At 43.1% G+C, this 16,795-nt stretch overlaps 1 protein-coding gene across 1 annotated transcript in view; it reads right to left on the bottom strand.

The window, feature by feature from the left end:
- LOC149353044 (copper-transporting ATPase 2-like) overlaps positions 1–16,795 on the bottom strand; it is a 66,610-nt gene that overhangs the window by 33,505 nt on the left and 16,310 nt on the right. Inside the window, exons 8-12 of the mRNA XM_089582241.1 lie at positions 14,274–14,433; positions 8,974–9,207; positions 4,520–4,660; positions 2,828–3,061; positions 1,828–1,965 (exon numbers count right to left, since the gene is read on the bottom strand). Coding sequence (XP_089438367.1) covers positions 1,828–1,965; positions 2,828–3,061; positions 4,520–4,660; positions 8,974–9,207; positions 14,274–14,433 — 907 coding nt within the window. The remainder of the gene's footprint in view (positions 1–1,827; positions 1,966–2,827; positions 3,062–4,519; positions 4,661–8,973; positions 9,208–14,273; positions 14,434–16,795) is intronic.

The raw sequence follows: 16,795 nt of genomic DNA, 5'->3' as shown, positions 1-16,795 counted from the left end.
ATACAATGAGTTTGTTTTTTTTTTACCGTTTCGGAAGTGGCAACTTAAAATCCCAGTAACTCATGCTCTATAATAGGCAGGATAATTTTACCCTTAAATTTTACCCTTACCGCATTACCTGATGTCATGACAATCCTGGATAATGGCACAGAATTTAACAAGTTCCCGGAAGCAATATTTCTTAAAAGCTCTCAATAAAACCTTCCATAATTTATTACATAGGTAAACAAGGACTTGTTTTTTTATTAAATTAAATGGCATATTTGGAATCAGCATATAAATATACATGCTTCCCGAAGATTTCATAATTATGACTTCAATTTTGCTTTAAAACTCTCTTCTCCCTTGATTTCAACTCTGCATAATTTGAACAAATTTTTGGTCCCCTTTGAGTTCAAATTACAGAGACCTAACTGTACTTGCATAAATCCAACACAATGCTTGAGCCAACCATTGAGCTGTTTTATGTTTCAGCCTTTTCTGCGACCATAGTTCGTTTTCAACATTGGAGGATGTTTGCCCAATGCTTGCTAAACCACACTCTTCTAGAAAAACTATAGAGGCTTGTAAAGTAAAAAAATGGGCACATGCCATTTACAGATAAACATCCACATGAATAAACATATTTGACTGTTTTCGTCGCATAGCAAGAATTAGTACTACCACTGTACACAAGTTTAATACCAACATTTTTTTGCATTGTGTCTTTGGGAAACTAAACAATAGTTCTAACCTGTTCAGCTCATCACAGAATTGCACTTCACAGAGCTTGTATTAAAGGAAGCGCATTGCACATGCACAGCAAAAAGCTGCAAATCTGCAATGCACACAGCAGCAATGCACATTAACTACATTAGTTGCAAGTCATGCACAGCAGCTGACGAAGCAAATTTCATGAAGTAGTAGTGCATAGAATATCACTTAACCTATTACAGTATGTGAGCATACACTAAATAAGCCATACTATAAATGCAACAATGTTGGGAGTGAAGCTTGCACCATGAATGGACAGCTGGTGTTGCATCAGTGCTAGGAAACATAGGGCCACTAGAAAAGCACACGGCTATTATTCCAGTTAAATCAACAAGGCCTTATTTTTATGCCAGACAGTGCATTTACCATAAGTTAAACTGAATTGTCGCACATGCAGATATCCGCTCGAAAGCATTGGAAACAAAATGCCTATGCTTTTTAGAATTATGTGCACTGAAATTTAATTTACAAGAACTAAACAGCTCAACCGAGTGCACCAACTTGTCCAGTGTGAAAGTGCAATTACAAGCACTGATGAAGGTGAAATGGTAATGTGAAAAAAAACCTGAAATTACTACAATAGCATGCAAGCACACCAAAAGATACACGCCTTACTTAACTATGAAACATCCACAGTCTGGCGATGATCAAATCAAACTTCTTGGACAGGTTCTTAAAATAATTAACAAACAGCAGAACTTGCCATGAGCAATGACACTGCTCTCTCAGTCTATTTGTGCACGTGAAGCCAATAGCAAGCTTCACCTGGCCACTTCTAGGTCACCAATTGTGGCCAGAAGCTTGGAATATGAATATCACATAATATTATTTACAAACTGAACACCAGGAGTGCAGGTCATTTTATTTTAGTTAAAGGCTCCAAACAAGTGTTGTCATCCTTGGGATAAATTTAGCATGCACTGAAGCCATATAACTTTTACTGCAACCAAAATACCAGAGCCAGGAATCAGAGGTGACAAGCCACACCCTCCCAAAGGATGCTACAATTAATAAGAACAAGCCAAATACAACTGAAAACACCTACAGCATGCAATACAAAGAAGAAAGACCCACCTTGCCATAGTAATTGTAGACTAGATTGGTTCTGATAAAACCCAAAACAAGCCACACAGCCAAAGTCAGAATTGATAGCGCCACCACAGCTGGAACAAAGTAGCCTGCAATTTTGTCAGCCAGCTGCTGAATAGGGGCCTGGAGAAGAGAAAAATGGCACTCAAGAAAGTACACAATTGAAAAGAACACAAGTCATCAGTTTGCAATGGTGACCTCTGTACAGAAGCAAGTGGTGATGCTCAGTAGCCTAGGCCTAAAAAAATAAAACTAAAACTGCCTGTAAACATGTTGTAACATGCACCCTCAATACTATTCAAAACTGGGACAGCAGGCAGCTGGTAAGAATGTCATAGTTCATGTATTTTTCAATGCTGTCATAAAAGTGTCAAAGTTTTGCTCCAGAACTCCCGACATAAAAGGCAATGCTTGAAGACTTACCATGAAGCACGAGTGAAATTCATCTTGGTTATTAAAGCCAGAATATAGGCTGAAGAACTTCCTGATACTAATTACATGCATGGTAACTATGATAACTTCTACAAGCTTCCGTACAAGTTTGCCGAAGTCATCGACATCAGCATCAGCCCAGCCATGTCCACTGCAAAATGAAGGCCTCTCCCATAATGTTCAATTAACTCTGTCCTGTGCCAGCTCCGGCCACTTTATCCCAGCAAGCTTCCTAATCTCATCTACCTGTGGTAACCTGATCCAGTGCCACCCCCTGCTATGCTTGTCTTCTCTTGGAATCACTCCATTATCCTTAAGGACAATCAATTCTCTTGCCTTCGTATTACATGCCCTGCCCATTTTTTCTGCCCTTACTACCCATACAACAGTACAAATATTGAGGGCTCCTCAAAAAGCACTTACACAAAAGCAAATATATACCTTCACGAATTACAATCCTGACAACAGCCCCTACAATACAAAAATGGCAACTAGAATACGAGTACACATACTAAGCCACGAATGGGAACTGAGCGATCAGACCTGCACCCACCTTAGATGACTGTGCCTCCTCAACAAGGCGCACAATTTGAGCCAAGGTTGTATCTTGGCCAACATGAGTCGCTGAGATGGTTAGAACTCCATTTTCATTAATAGAGCCAGCCATCACAGAGGAGCCAGCCTTTTTGAAGACAGGAAGCGCTTCACCAGTGATGTGAGCTTCATTCACGTTTGATGATCCACTGCGAACCTTGCCATCCACAGGTATCCTTTCACCAGGAAGAACCTGCGAGGGAAACCCAAAACAAATCACTCCATTATTAAATGGCATAGTAGAACCACTGCAGTCAATGAAAACACAATGCATGTTTAACAGACTTGAAGTAATGAAGTACCTGCTTATAAAATAGCTGCTATGGTGAAACCTCACGTGATCAAACTTTTCGCTCAAATCTGCAAATCGAATATCACATGTTGGCAAAAGATAAGGTTAATTACAATTCAATTTTAGTTTAACAAATTCTAGTATTATTCCTTGTTTCAGGTCGGCTAACATTTCGTGTAGCAAAGCTGTATGTCTGATACGTTCCTGACATAATTTTGTACTGGTTTTATTCATTTAAAAAATGTCAATTTCAAAAATTGTCTAAAAATGCTAGCCAACACGCTATACTAAAAAAATGAAGAGGGGAAGAGAGAGTTTCTCAGGAAGTTATGCCAAAATTATCCATAAAGGAGCAGTAACCTGCTTGGAAAGACATTGCTATCGTCATTAGAAGTGTACCTCGAGTTAAATGAGACAGCTGGCAGACAAAAATGCAAGTAGAAATTCACTTCTGAGAACTAGGTTGACATGTTAGTGTTGAGTTGTCACGCTGGGTTCTGCGCGAGGGGGGAGCATCACGTGGTCTGCGCATTAATGGCAGTGATGGAACTACCGCCCCGCCCAATTTTCGCAGTAGCCAGAACATACTTTTTCATGACACCCACGCATCGTTTCATGTCAGTGTCCAGTATGCAGTTGATTAACCTACTTTAACCAACTAACTGCTCTAAGCAGGTCATGAGTGAACAAACTGTGCTTAGCTAGCAGGCAGTGAGGAGGTGATGCTTCCCGTCGTCAGAGGCATGTAAACTAGCGAAGCAAAACCTCAACTCGCGCAACTTTGCTGCTTATCCAATAACATCATCGTTGCATCATGACCCTGGCTTCCTGGCAGCTCACTTAATGTAAGCTTTGACTTAGCGTAACTCGCATTCAACAGCCAGCTATCTATGCCTTGCATGCCAAGAAACTGACCTTTTACGGTTAAAAATGAATTTCGAAAACTGAATTCGGCGTATTTTATCTTTTTTTTTTTTTTCATTTTAAACCGAAATGTCCAACCCATAACTATAACCCAACAAAGTTTTGCAGATAATAAAAAATGAGCCATTTTGTCATTTTCGTTTTTTATGAGCCCTTACGGAGTTAACAGTAAGGGAGACATTGCCTTTTACTACATAAAGAACAGCATTAGGGGTATCACAAGTGCTCCACCACACAACTAAATGAGCACTGCAACCTATAAATTTTTGGCACAGCTGGTACATAATGCATCAAACGGCTACTTTGCACGTGTTCATAACAAAGCTTAACCAATCAGCATGCATTAATAAGCTGTACTAGATATCCAACTATGCAGCATAAACACTCCCATAAAGTTTTCGGCTTAAGAAAGCCACATGATGATTTAAACCTTACCTTTATTGTGTCGTTCCTCTGTATGAGGCTGACATCAATTTTCTGCTCGGACATCACCTCGCCATCATCATTTACCATTAGCAAAGTGGCTTCAGTGGCTTGCAATGATATAAGCTTTGTCAATGCATCTGAAGTATGTCTCTGCAATTGACATAAAATAAACAATAGAAATATAAATATCGCGTTAGAACTACAACAGTCAATAGAAGTTAAGAAATAAGGTTCTGCCACAAAGCGGTTGGTCAGCTGTATAGAATGCAAATTTTTTTAATGCTGCAGTCAGAAGTAATATGCTAAATGTAAGCATTAAAGGCCTACTTGACCGAAATTTTTCAAACCGTAAAAAGGTTGTTTTTTCATAGTACACCCCAGTATTATGCTACCCACAAAACATTACGCTCCAGTTTCAAGCAGTTACGGTGCTAACGACTCGCAAAAATCAGAGTTTTCAATACCGAAACTGGAAAAACGGGCGCCATTGCCGCCCGCCGGAAGTGACGCATGTTTGAGACTACTCCGGACGGGTTCGGAGCGTCTGCTCGTTGCGGCTCGAGCAAAGCGTTGGTAGCGGTAGCGCGTGCAGCACTTTGTGCGATAAATACTGGTTATATGTGAAAACACACATCTTGAAACGGATGAAACGCCCTAGAACAAGTTTTAAACGTTTTTTGTTTGCTGTAGTAGACTAGAAAAGTCCTGGCTCAACCTCAGTGAAGATGATCGCGCCGCAATGCTTGTGAGCGCTGTTTGCCTGGCAGTATTCGATTACAGCTTGTGCAAAGTTCGGATATAGCGGAGGAAGGAAGCATATTCAAATGGAGGCCAAGTAGAAGTGCTTGTATTATAAAGTCGGCTTTTTGAGCGGGCACGCGCGTGCCAACAGCACATGTGCGCTCTGCTGTGCGTGCAATATGGTTTTTGTTGTCTTGATAAAAAAAAATGGCCTGCCTTCTCCTTTTCCTTCTCATTTTTCTCCCCCGTCGAAAGGTATTCCTGCCTGTGCACAGAAATTTGGAACAGGTGCTGTGAACGCCAGTTAAATCAATAAAAACAGATGGATGTGTAAAAATAGAGCTGAAGAGAATTAAGTGCTGCGTTAAGCGAAAGAATATGCCAGAAGCAAAATTTGTGTTGCAAAATAAATATATATTTTTCTCTTCGAGGACTGTGGCATCAGTGTGGTGCCGATGGTGGGCTGGTTTATCTTTGCGCGCCTCGGTCGGGCAAGCACTGCGCATTGCGAAATACATGTCGATTCAAATGAACAGAAACTTATGCGTTGCGTTCATTACAGTATTTACCTAGAACCACTTAAAGCCCGTGTACTGCAGGGACAGAAAGGTTTTTCTAATCTTTTCAAACCACACAGCTGGGCAGAACGACGTGGTTGCCGAACCCCAGTCGACCGTATACGCCCACCGCGCAAATTACCGTAAGTGTCTCTAACCAAACATATAAATTTGATATTTATATGTTATGGATCACCAACTAGCCCTTACCCTACTGAATAAAATCAAAATTCTTTGAAAAGATTATCATTCAAATAAAATGCGTGCAGTTCTCTGGGGTCTTGGAGACGCGTCTCGAATGGTAACGCTGAAGCTTCCTGTAATCGACCTCAAGTGTGAATGCCGTGAGGCAGTAAGAAAGTCGACGTTTTCAGTAACGCTTGTATGGCCTTCCAGGACTCTCAGCCCGGCCTGCAATAAACGGGTGTGCATATGTTGATTACTTTTCAGACGAACCAGACCTCTCCTTAGACCTCTGCCTGGTGTAAATAACGTGCCGTCAAAAGGGCGTTGCTCGATGAGCAAAGCCGTCCACTTTAACTTCTGGACCGGCTTAGCTAGCTTGTGACAAGCGGTTCCCCCCTCCTCTTTATACCCCCGATTAGAGACGCCTCGAAGCCTTCGGTTCGTGGCATGCTTTGCCGATCGGGCCAGAAAGACGTACGGTGCTCTGATGCATGATGTAGACGGGGACAGGTCTATTGACAAAGCCCAACCCACAAAAGGGGTTAGCGCGAGGCAGAAGCGTCAGTCACCCTCCATTATCTTTTTTGAAGAAGAGAGGGGAATTCGCGTTAAAACCTGAGCTCCAGACAGCTGACACCAGCTTTCGAGATCGGGGGTGAAGGGCAGTGGACGAGAGGTATACATGGTACTTTCCGCATTCCTCGTATTCCCTTCCGCGGCCATGCACTTCGTCTACATGATGCCAGCAGTTTATTTTTCTCGGATACCATCGAGCTTCGCGGTGAAAACGGCCAGAAACGCGCCAGAAGAAGAGCTTACAAGGCGCGCGCACTCACTGCTGAACGCCTGAAACTGGCGAGCCGGCGATGCCGGTGTCTCAAATGTGCGTCATTTCCGGTCAGGTTTTTTAGTTGTTCAGCACACCGCTAGGGGTCTGCGTCGTCTGCTACAGAGGTTTTTGAACGCTTCTAACTAAAATTCTAGACGCTTCACAGCACTAATATTAAATATAAATATTGTTAATAACATGCACACTATATCGGGCGCAAAATTAGCCGAAGTAAAGTTTCGGTCAAGTAGGCCTTTAAGCTGAAAGTAGCATGCACATTCAGAAACTATCGGCAGCAGTGGCTCAATGGCTCTGGTGTTTTGATTACTAAGCACGAGGTCATGGGTTTGATCTCTGGCTGCTGCGGCTGCATTTTGGCAATGGTGAACTGCAACAATGCACATGTGCTGACAGCTTGGTGCATATTATGAAAACACAAGGTATTCAAAATAAATCCAAAGCCCTATCCTACAGCACACCCAATAGCCCATAGTGCTGCTTTGGCATGTAAAGCTCCACTACTATTATTATGATTCAAAAACTTTTAAAATCACATAAATTCCTTTAGGCATATTCATAATCATGTTAATCTACATGCCCATTCTGCTATCCTATCACATGCGAGCAAGCAGACATTTCATTATTAAGACCTACAGTCAGCAAAAACATCCACTTGTGGCTTAGCCCCTTAACTGTGCAGTGAAGCCACATCTTAAATTTGAGCGTCCAGGGCACACTGATTCATCTAACTATTGTCCTTGCAGAAATTAACACAAAGCACATTTAAATAATTGTAGTTCTAATTATCTACAACAGGTGGTAGAAAAATCCCCCCTTTTGCACAGAGAATGTCAAGGAAGCAGTACAAGTTTTTGATGGATGCAAAAATCAAAGCACTGCTTGAGGAAATGACGGTTTTGATATCAAATGTATTACAGTAGAAGCTTGTTAATGCAAGCTTCAAGGGACCGGAAAAATTGTGTGAATTATTCAAAAGCTTGAATTACCCTGAAAAAACTGTCAAGAACTGCTTGCACCACAGTAAATTTATTGCGTGAAAGACTGGACAATGGCTGCATGAATTTTAGATGAGAACAGTGCAGCAATGACTATTTTTCACGTTTCCATCAGTGCTTTATTGTGCATACTATCAGGAGCATCGAAGCAGAACTACTCCAAAATCATAAGGGACTCCCACATCCTTCATGGTGTGACGCTGTGGAGCTCCACCGCTACCGCGTCACAACCAACACAAGCAGCACCGTTGTGCGTGTGAAGGCTTTGCCATACAAACTGCGAACAGTGCGCGATGAGCGCACAGTTTCTGTGCACCGGAAAAACAGAATCACATGGACAGAAGTGAAAGCAATGCTGAGTGGCACCGAAGTGGGGAGGAGAAAAAAAAGGGGAAGGGGGGGGGGGGGGAAGAAAACACCAGCGATGAAGACTGGGCCATCCATTCATCGTCATATCTGCCATTGCACACTGTTGACAGAACTATCCTACCTATATCCACCACTATCCCACCCATAACCCACCCTCTTTTTCTTCTTTAAAAGTGCAGAGGGTGATTTCCCTCTCTCTACTTTACCACCCGCCAGCTGATGGTTGGTTGGTTTATGGGGTTTAACGTCCCAAAGCGACTAAGGCTATGAGGGACGCCGTAGTGGAGGGCTCCGGAAATTTCGACCACCTGGGGTTCTTTAACGTGCACTGGCTTTGCACAGTACTCGGGCCTCTAGAATTTCTCCTCCAAAGAAATTCAACCACCGCAGCCAGGATCGAACCCACGTCTTTCGGGCCAGCAGCCGAGCACCATAACCACTGAGCCACCGCGGCGGCAGCCACCCGCCAGCTGATGCAGGTGGCACTGCGGATGCCGACGATGACGCGAAGCTGAGGGACGAGCTAATAATAGGCAGCGCTCTGAAAACTCTCCTCTTAAGAGGGTAAATAGAGAAATATAGAATAAAAATTAAGAGCAATGCATCATAAGTTTGCTGTACAATGAATAGCTCCTGGGCCAGGTGACAGAGGTGACACACAAACCTTATCCGCCTAGCAAGTCTCTGTGACCAAGCTCTAACAACCACAACTTTTCCAGAACTGTGCTCTAATGATGACCTCGAATATCACATCTTAGTACATACCTTGGCCAGATGCTCAAGCCAGCGGCCCAAACAGAGAAAAATTATGAGCATGGGCACGGTGTCAAAAAATGTGGTCGGACTGTGGTCGGCCCCCGTGGCCACGAAGTAGAGTAGGATGATGACGCTGTACAGGTAGGACACGTTAGTTGCCAACATCACTAAGACATCCATGTTGGCCATGCCGTGCCGCAGGGCTCGAACCGCTGGCAGGTAGAAGTGCCGCCCACCCACAAACTGCATGCAAAAAATGTCACATACATTTTAAAATTAAAGGCAATTGTCCTCAAAAGATATGCAAGAGCCCTAACAGCAAAAACTCTTAAAGAACCCCTGACCATCTTGTGGTGAAAAAATTTTGTTACACCCCATTGCTTTGAGGTATTATGCAAAAATCACGGCCCGACAACATCTTCCTGCAAAGATTCATTATTAACAGAGCTATAGCTGTTGTAAATGATCAATTCAAGCAACTCTGACACTTGTCTCTGTCTAGCGCCTAGTGCCCACTCCTAGGCAATTTCTATCACATGCTGGGGTGCCTAGCCTTAGTAAGTGGAATCTCCCTTTCTCCTGCCCTTTAAGTAAAGACAAGAAGCTGAGAATGAAGTCTACGTTATGTACCCTGTCTGTAGCATGGCAGCTGTATTCTGACACATGTTGCCTGAATGTGGCAAATCACTATAGCACACCATGCATTGCACAGTGCTAGAATACAATTATCACAATTACGCTGGAGGCACGGCAAAAAATTAGCAGTGAATTCAAAATGCACTCTCTACAGGGAGCATGCATGGGCAAGCATAATAAAGCTGCAACACAAAAAGAAACAAGCAAATGTGTCATGTAAAATAACAAAATGCGCAAGAAATGCAAATAAATGCAAAGTGGCTATATTTTGTCTCACAACTCGAGTGCACGTAACCGAGACTTGCACGGCACAAAAAAATAAAATACAATGCAAGGAAAAAGAAATGTTACATACTAAAACAAGCCCAGGTCTCACTCAGTTTTATGGAAGCTTTGCTTACACAGCAGATACAGGCAAAGAAAGTTCAAGTATGCACTGCTTCCTCAGTGGGTACATGCATTGTTCAAGTACCGAGTGCATGTCTCCACAGCTTTAGCTGCATTCTGAACGCACAGTTGTCTACACATTTGTCTAGAACACTCCAAAGCGGCGCGCTGTGTTATGCATTAATAACAATCACCATTTCCTGGCAGGCCTGATGCAGCTTTTAAAGACATGAGGAGTTAAACACCATGCACAAGAATGTGCATGCATGATAAGGTCTTTTTTCGAGCCCTAAGCCAGTTGTAAATAACCCAAGTTTACTCCCCAGTCCTCTGTTTCAATGCTCTAGACAAGTGTGTGGATGACTGTACCTAGAACATGATGCGTGTTTAATAAAAGAGCAGCCCAAATCCAAGCCTATGGGGCCAGATTCCCACAGCACAGAAACCTGACAATGACTGCACAAAACCGCTTCAGTGCATGAAGTTATTTTTCATACTCTAAATGATTTACACTTCACACAGTCATGGCAGCATAACTTAAGTAATTAGAGCCACAAATGCACTTAATATACATGCTATGTTTTCAAGCACTTAATACCAATAACTTGCAATATGTACACTGACTACCCTTCGATCAGAGTTACGAAGTACAGTGCAACAGTGCAAGAGAATATTGGATGACTTGTAGCTGTGCACAGGGACTTCAAGATGGCAGTAATATTATGTTCGCACCAAATGGACGGTGCATATCTTTCACACTCCTTGCAAATAGCCAGTGTCAACTTCAATGTTTTTACGAGTCCTGTATAGTAAGGAAACTAGAAAAATAATGTCTCCTGGCAAACTTCAAAGATGTATACGGAATATAATAGAATGATCCCTAGAACACCACTGCTCCCCGATTAAATTCTATGCCTTTGGTTGTGACAAAACACTGGTTTATTCATGCCACCATAACACTTGGAAGATGTTTATGTTTATGTTTATGGGGTTTAACGTCCCAAAGCGACTGAGGCTATGAGAGACGCCGTAGTGGAGGGCTCCGGAAATTTCGACCACCTGGGGTTCTTTAACGTGCACTGACAACGCACAGTACACGGGCCTCGAATTTCTCCTCCAAAGAAATTCAACCGCCGCGGCCGGGATCGAACCCGCGTCTTTCGGGCCAGCAGCCGAGCACCATAGCCACTGAGCCACCGCGGCGGCATAACACTTGGAAGAGTCAGCACCACTACATGTAACTCTAAGTGACTGTAATAAGCTGATAACTAATGGGCACATGCACGTCATTTCAAAATAAAGCCTTCCCATTTATGCGCTTTCACAAATCTTTTAATATTCTCACACACGAAAAAAAAAACAAGGCCCTCTTTCAAGAAATGCATTTTTTTCATAGAACAAAGGAAGTAACAGTAAGTCCAGATATCCAGGGCAATCACGGTGCACCTTTGCATGTGAAGCAACAGCTAGTTTTTAAAGAAAGAACAACCTAAAACAAACCAAAACAACCTTGCTGCTACAACCACTGCAACATCTGAATCTGCGTATACAGTCGTTTTCAAAAATACACGGCCCACAGCTCTGGTGGCAGGAACGGCTGCGGGGCCAAACCACGCCACTGCTATCTCCATTGGGCGCTCGCTGAAAGGGTGCACCGAGTGACGACAAGCTTCACCCTCACTCTCGCGCGGGCACGTAAAGCACTTGATAAACATCATGTGAAGCATTCGTATGTTTTGCCGCTGACACTTGCTATGAACGAGGGTGCCTGGATGCTTGTGCCGTGGGAGGCAGACGACACACAGCGCGTGCACCGAAGCGGCCAAAAAATGCACCAGGACCAGGTGCAGTTGCTATGTAGAGCTCTTCAGTCATGCTACAGCAGTAAAGCAGCAAGCCTAGGGCCCCGCAGCATCAATCCACCACTCTGTGAAGTGGTGAAGCCCTGTCTTTTTTTTATAGCTGCTTTGTATCTCTGGTTATCAAAAAACCGTGGTTTATATTTTTTACGCTGGCTGACTCTTTAACAAGTGCCAGCTACACACCACTGCATGCATGTTTGACCATATAATTTAGGGAACATCAAGACCAGGAATGCGGGCCTGCAACAAACTTAACTGATAAATTCCTTGTGTAGGTGTTGATCTACTTGCTCATGGATGGTCGAGGTGGAGGATACCTCTGCATACCTCTTGTTTTATTGGTACAGCACTACTGAATGCGCTAGCCAGTGTTACACCACGTTCATTGTATTTTTTCCAAGACCCTCAAATCTACTCAAATCTAACAGACGACAAACCCTCAAATCTAACAGACGAATGCGGCACATGACATTTATCAAGCGCTTTACGCGCCCACATGAGAGTGAAGGCAAAGCTTGCTGTCACTCGGTGCACCCTCGCAGTGAGCCCAACGAAGATAGCAGCGCCGCAGCGCGGCCCCACAGCTGCTCCTGTCATCAGAGCCGTGGACCGTGTATCTTGAAAATGACTGTTGCAGAAGAAATTTCTTTTAAATGGCCATTAACTCTCTTCTGGCTGAAAATTTTTGTTCTTAGGCACTGCCAAGAAATGCATTCCTGCAAAAATTTTTTGAACACTGACAGATAGCAGAGTTACAAGCAATATCGCCATGCTTCTTGTAGCCACGCCCTGTACATGGTGGTTTTTCTCACATGCCAGGCAATCATTAGCTTTCACAAGTGTCACTTATCTCCCTCCTCTTTAGAAGAGGGATGAAACCACATCAGAACTTACAGCCACAAACCCTATCTACATCATGCCAAGCGTGTACCTTCAACTGTCACCTGGATGCAGTGTGTCATGAGTGACAAAAAAAATGTGCTACTCAAAAACACAACTACCCCATCAGCAGAGCTGTAGAGAGTAGCAACGTATTAGCAGTAAACTTAAGCTGATGCTATGCTTGCACTTACTGCAGATGCAGTGTGCCAGTAAGCACATGATAAATATGCAACACAAAAAGGAACAAAGAAAAGAAAAGAGAAATATGGCAGTTTATAGGCCTCGCAGAGATGCAAAGGAACTTGGGAATGGAGCGAAAATGCTTCTTCATACTGTAAAGCAACTGACACAGTGCCCAGGTTGCCAAGGAGGCACATCATCTGCCAATCAGAATAAATTACCGATCATATACTTTGCTGCCTCTTACATAGCAGGTGCTCCCATTTTGTCAGCAGCAAAAAAAAAAAGGGGGGGGGACAAAGAGATTGGCTACACTGACAGGAAGTGTGAGCAGGCTTTGGTTTCACGGTGAGAGCCGCTATATGGACCCCATCCTGAGCAGTCATATAACTGAAGTCTATAGCATTTGTAGCTGTCATAGAAATGTGCAAGCCAAGGCAAGCAAAGCCAAGAGAAGCCAAGTTAGAGAAGAAGAGGAAAAGAAGAGACAAAAGAAGTAGAAGGACAGGAAGAAGCAGAAAGAAGAAGCGAAGAAGATAGAAGCCAAGCCAAAAGAGAGAAGAAAGTAGAGAAAGAAGGAGAAGAATATGAAGAAAGAAGTGAAGACAGAAGCCAAGTTAAGCAAAGAGAGAGAAGAATAGAAAGAAAGGAAAGGATATGGAGAAAAAGAAGAGAATAAAAACAAGAAAAGAGAAGAAAGAAAAAGAAGCAGCCAAGGGAGAGAAGAAAAGGAAGAGCAAAAACAAGAAGAGAACAAAGGAGAGAAAGAAGAGAAGGAGGAATGGGGAAATGAACGTCAGGGCTATCCCCTAATGTTTCAACTAGGCCGTAGCCTCAATTAACCACTGTTTTTTAATTTATACCATCTTTGGTGGTACACATAGCTCTAAACGCATATTTCCTCACATGATGAGCACTCTAGTTATTTTTTATGTCAATATTTAAATTTTTGCAAAATAAATATAACCCTTGGCAATGAACTCACCCCCAAATTGTTGTAAATTTTTAGGGAAAAAAGTGCATGCGTTATGCAAGTAAATATGTGACGTTGCAAGGATGATCGTGACTGTCCAAATCTGGGAAGGTAAAAGATAACAATCATGAAACCAATTCTATTTGATATTTGCACTTCCTGCCATTCGGCACTACTGGCTCAATGGACACCATGCTCCATGTTTGTTCTTTGTAACTGGATTAAGCCCAGCAATGGTAAAGGGCATGACATCACTTAGACAATGAACAAAGGCGAGAAGTGCAAAAATTGAATGGAATCGGTCTATGTATAGTAGTATAATGGCCCTGGTCAGAGGTTCATTAAGGGAGCTCCGGCCATGCAATTACTGCATGTATTCAGTAAAATACCTGGACTGGTGATGCAAATATAAACAGGAGAAGGTTTTCCAAGGAGAGCCCTGGAATAAGGCAGCAATGATTGTCCATGTCAGCCAAGGCCATAAAGTACACCATTACGATCATTGTAGGAATGCCACAAATCAGGGAAATTACAAAGGCACGGCGCCACCTGAAAGAACAAAAGTAGTGAAGAGAATTACACCAGGCCACTCATATATATGAACAGTTAACTTTCATCAAGCATTCAGAAAGATAAGACACATGCTGATTGTATGATGGAAAACCTATAAGCATAACTGTGTGAGCCCCTTTTAAGTTCTGTGCCTGCTGCTCTCAAATTTAGAAAGGCTTCAAAATTAGTGCAAATGAGTGTAAGCGGAGTATGGTGTTTCTAAAATGCAACATACAGAAAACAAACCACAAAATTTACTACCACACGTTACTGAACGTTTTCATCCTTTTGTTATGTCCGAGTAAAAGCAAGAAAATCAACCTTTTAATTTTGTTTTCCTCTGCCAGCATGAACCACTAAAGGTTTAATGAGCACAGCTATAACATTACGCAAGCCTTGCTGTTTCAATGCTCTCTCATGTGACCGCTTACACAGCACATACATTTCAGGGGAATTATTCATGACTAATACCACTTAAATCAATCATATATTAGGGGCATGTGGATATTCGATATTTCAAATACAAATGAAGTATGTTTGATATTCGGTTCATTCTCATATTCGAGAAATTGACGTTTAAAAATTTCCAAATTGACAATTTGACAGTGATAGTATATGCTGCGCCGACTTTCATAAATTCACAATATCACACTAAAACGACAATATCTGGGCAAATTATCCAATGACCAAGTTTAAAGTGCCACGACAACAGTGCGAAGGCATCTTTTTAATTTTCTTCTTTGTCGTTTATCGCGTGGACTGATCCCATTCGGATGCCGCTAAGCTTGACCTCGTTAGAAATTTCACAAGTGAACTTTCCCACATATGTAACTTAATGAGAACAAGATGGCTGACCATCTGCTTCAAACAATTACAAGTAGAAAGCATGCTGTTTTTTTTTTTAAGCATGAAATGCTTTTAGCTCTCATTCTCGGCAAACTTAGGTGAACATAGTCCAAGAAACGCAGCGAACTGGAAAGAAAACACTAAGCGAAGTTTCCAAAACTTTTAATCCAAACGGATGCGTGCCGTACGGTCCTTTGAAGGCTCTGCAATCACAACGATGATCGGGTTGCTGGTGATAGCGTATAGCACTGTGTGATCCCACCTCATCGCTTACAAGCCACAAAGCCCGCCGGAGTAGAAGTGACAAAAATGATAAGGTAGCGTTTGTGAGCGCCCCAGCTTGGGGATAAACAACAGACGTGGAAATCCATAAAAATAAATGGTAGGGTATTGGCATAGTTAAACCGAGTAGGACATGCAAAAGCACTTGAGGCAATACCGCCCTAAAGGCAACCGCATGCAAGATCTTATCATCAGCTGCTACCAGCAGCCACGTGCGAGAAGGTGGGGGAGGGGGCAGCTGCGCAAGGCCTCTGTGGCGCTCCGTCAAAGGTTGAGGCTTTACACATACCTCGGGTTTTTTTCGCGCTAAAAGAAGACTGGTGTCACAGATGTTATCAATGTGTTTGGTAGAGACAAAACCTTGAAACAAGGTTCAGTTTGACTCAGGACACAGCGGTGTTGACTTGTGAGCACGTTATCGTAAGTGCGTGCATATGTAGCTTGTTCTGCGCTCCAATGAGATCAGGGGTAGAAGTGCATTGTGCTATGGTGTGGCACGACCTGAACAAGAAACATTTCAAGAATGCAGCCAGCACCATACTGCGAAGCATTCCATGCTTACATCTACCCTCGATGACGAGAGAGACTGCATGCAATTTTTCATCCTTCCATAATGTGCTACATACTTAATGAATGCCCACACCCATAGCATTAGTCCTTTCGCCTTCATAACTATCCTAGCGTGGGCTCCACCACCTAGTTTTGGTCAACTATGATATGCGGGAAAGCCCACTTGCGGAATTTTGCATGAGGCTCCCAAAGGGTGAGTTAATGTGTCACAACAGGCAAGCAATCGTTCAAAAATACAGCCTATTGCATAATGCATTGTAACCCGTGCACCTCTTAGGTATAACGAAAGGCGAGACAACGATCAGAGGGCCCCTGTTGCCAGGCCAAAAAAAATAGCCTGGCCGCGTAGTTTCGGTTTCTGGGCTTCGCCGCTCGCCTGCGGCGGCGACCGCTGCTATTGCCCCACACATCCCCCGGTTGTGTGAACCCAGCTTTCGGACGCTGGATGGCGTGTCACAGGTCATTTCTTTTTCTTTTCTAGAAGCAGTCTCACCCTTCTGACGCCAATGCACATTCCCCTCACTTACATCAGCATTGTGCTGCCAGCACACCCAAAACCGTGCGGTTTTCACGGGCATTTAGGTGTTTTGTATGATGGTTTGGTTTTGGTTTTATGGGCTTTAATGTCCCAAAGCGATTTAGGCTATCATGGATGCCGTAG

This window comes from Amblyomma mixtum, chromosome 3 (genome assembly GCF_055824585.1).
Source record: "Amblyomma mixtum isolate Tamu chromosome 3, ASM5582458v1, whole genome shotgun sequence".
NCBI classification, from domain to species: Eukaryota; Metazoa; Arthropoda; class Arachnida; order Ixodida; family Ixodidae; genus Amblyomma; species Amblyomma mixtum.
The sequence above is the reverse complement of the archived record's forward strand: the minus strand, read 5'-3'. Positions and strand labels throughout refer to the sequence as shown.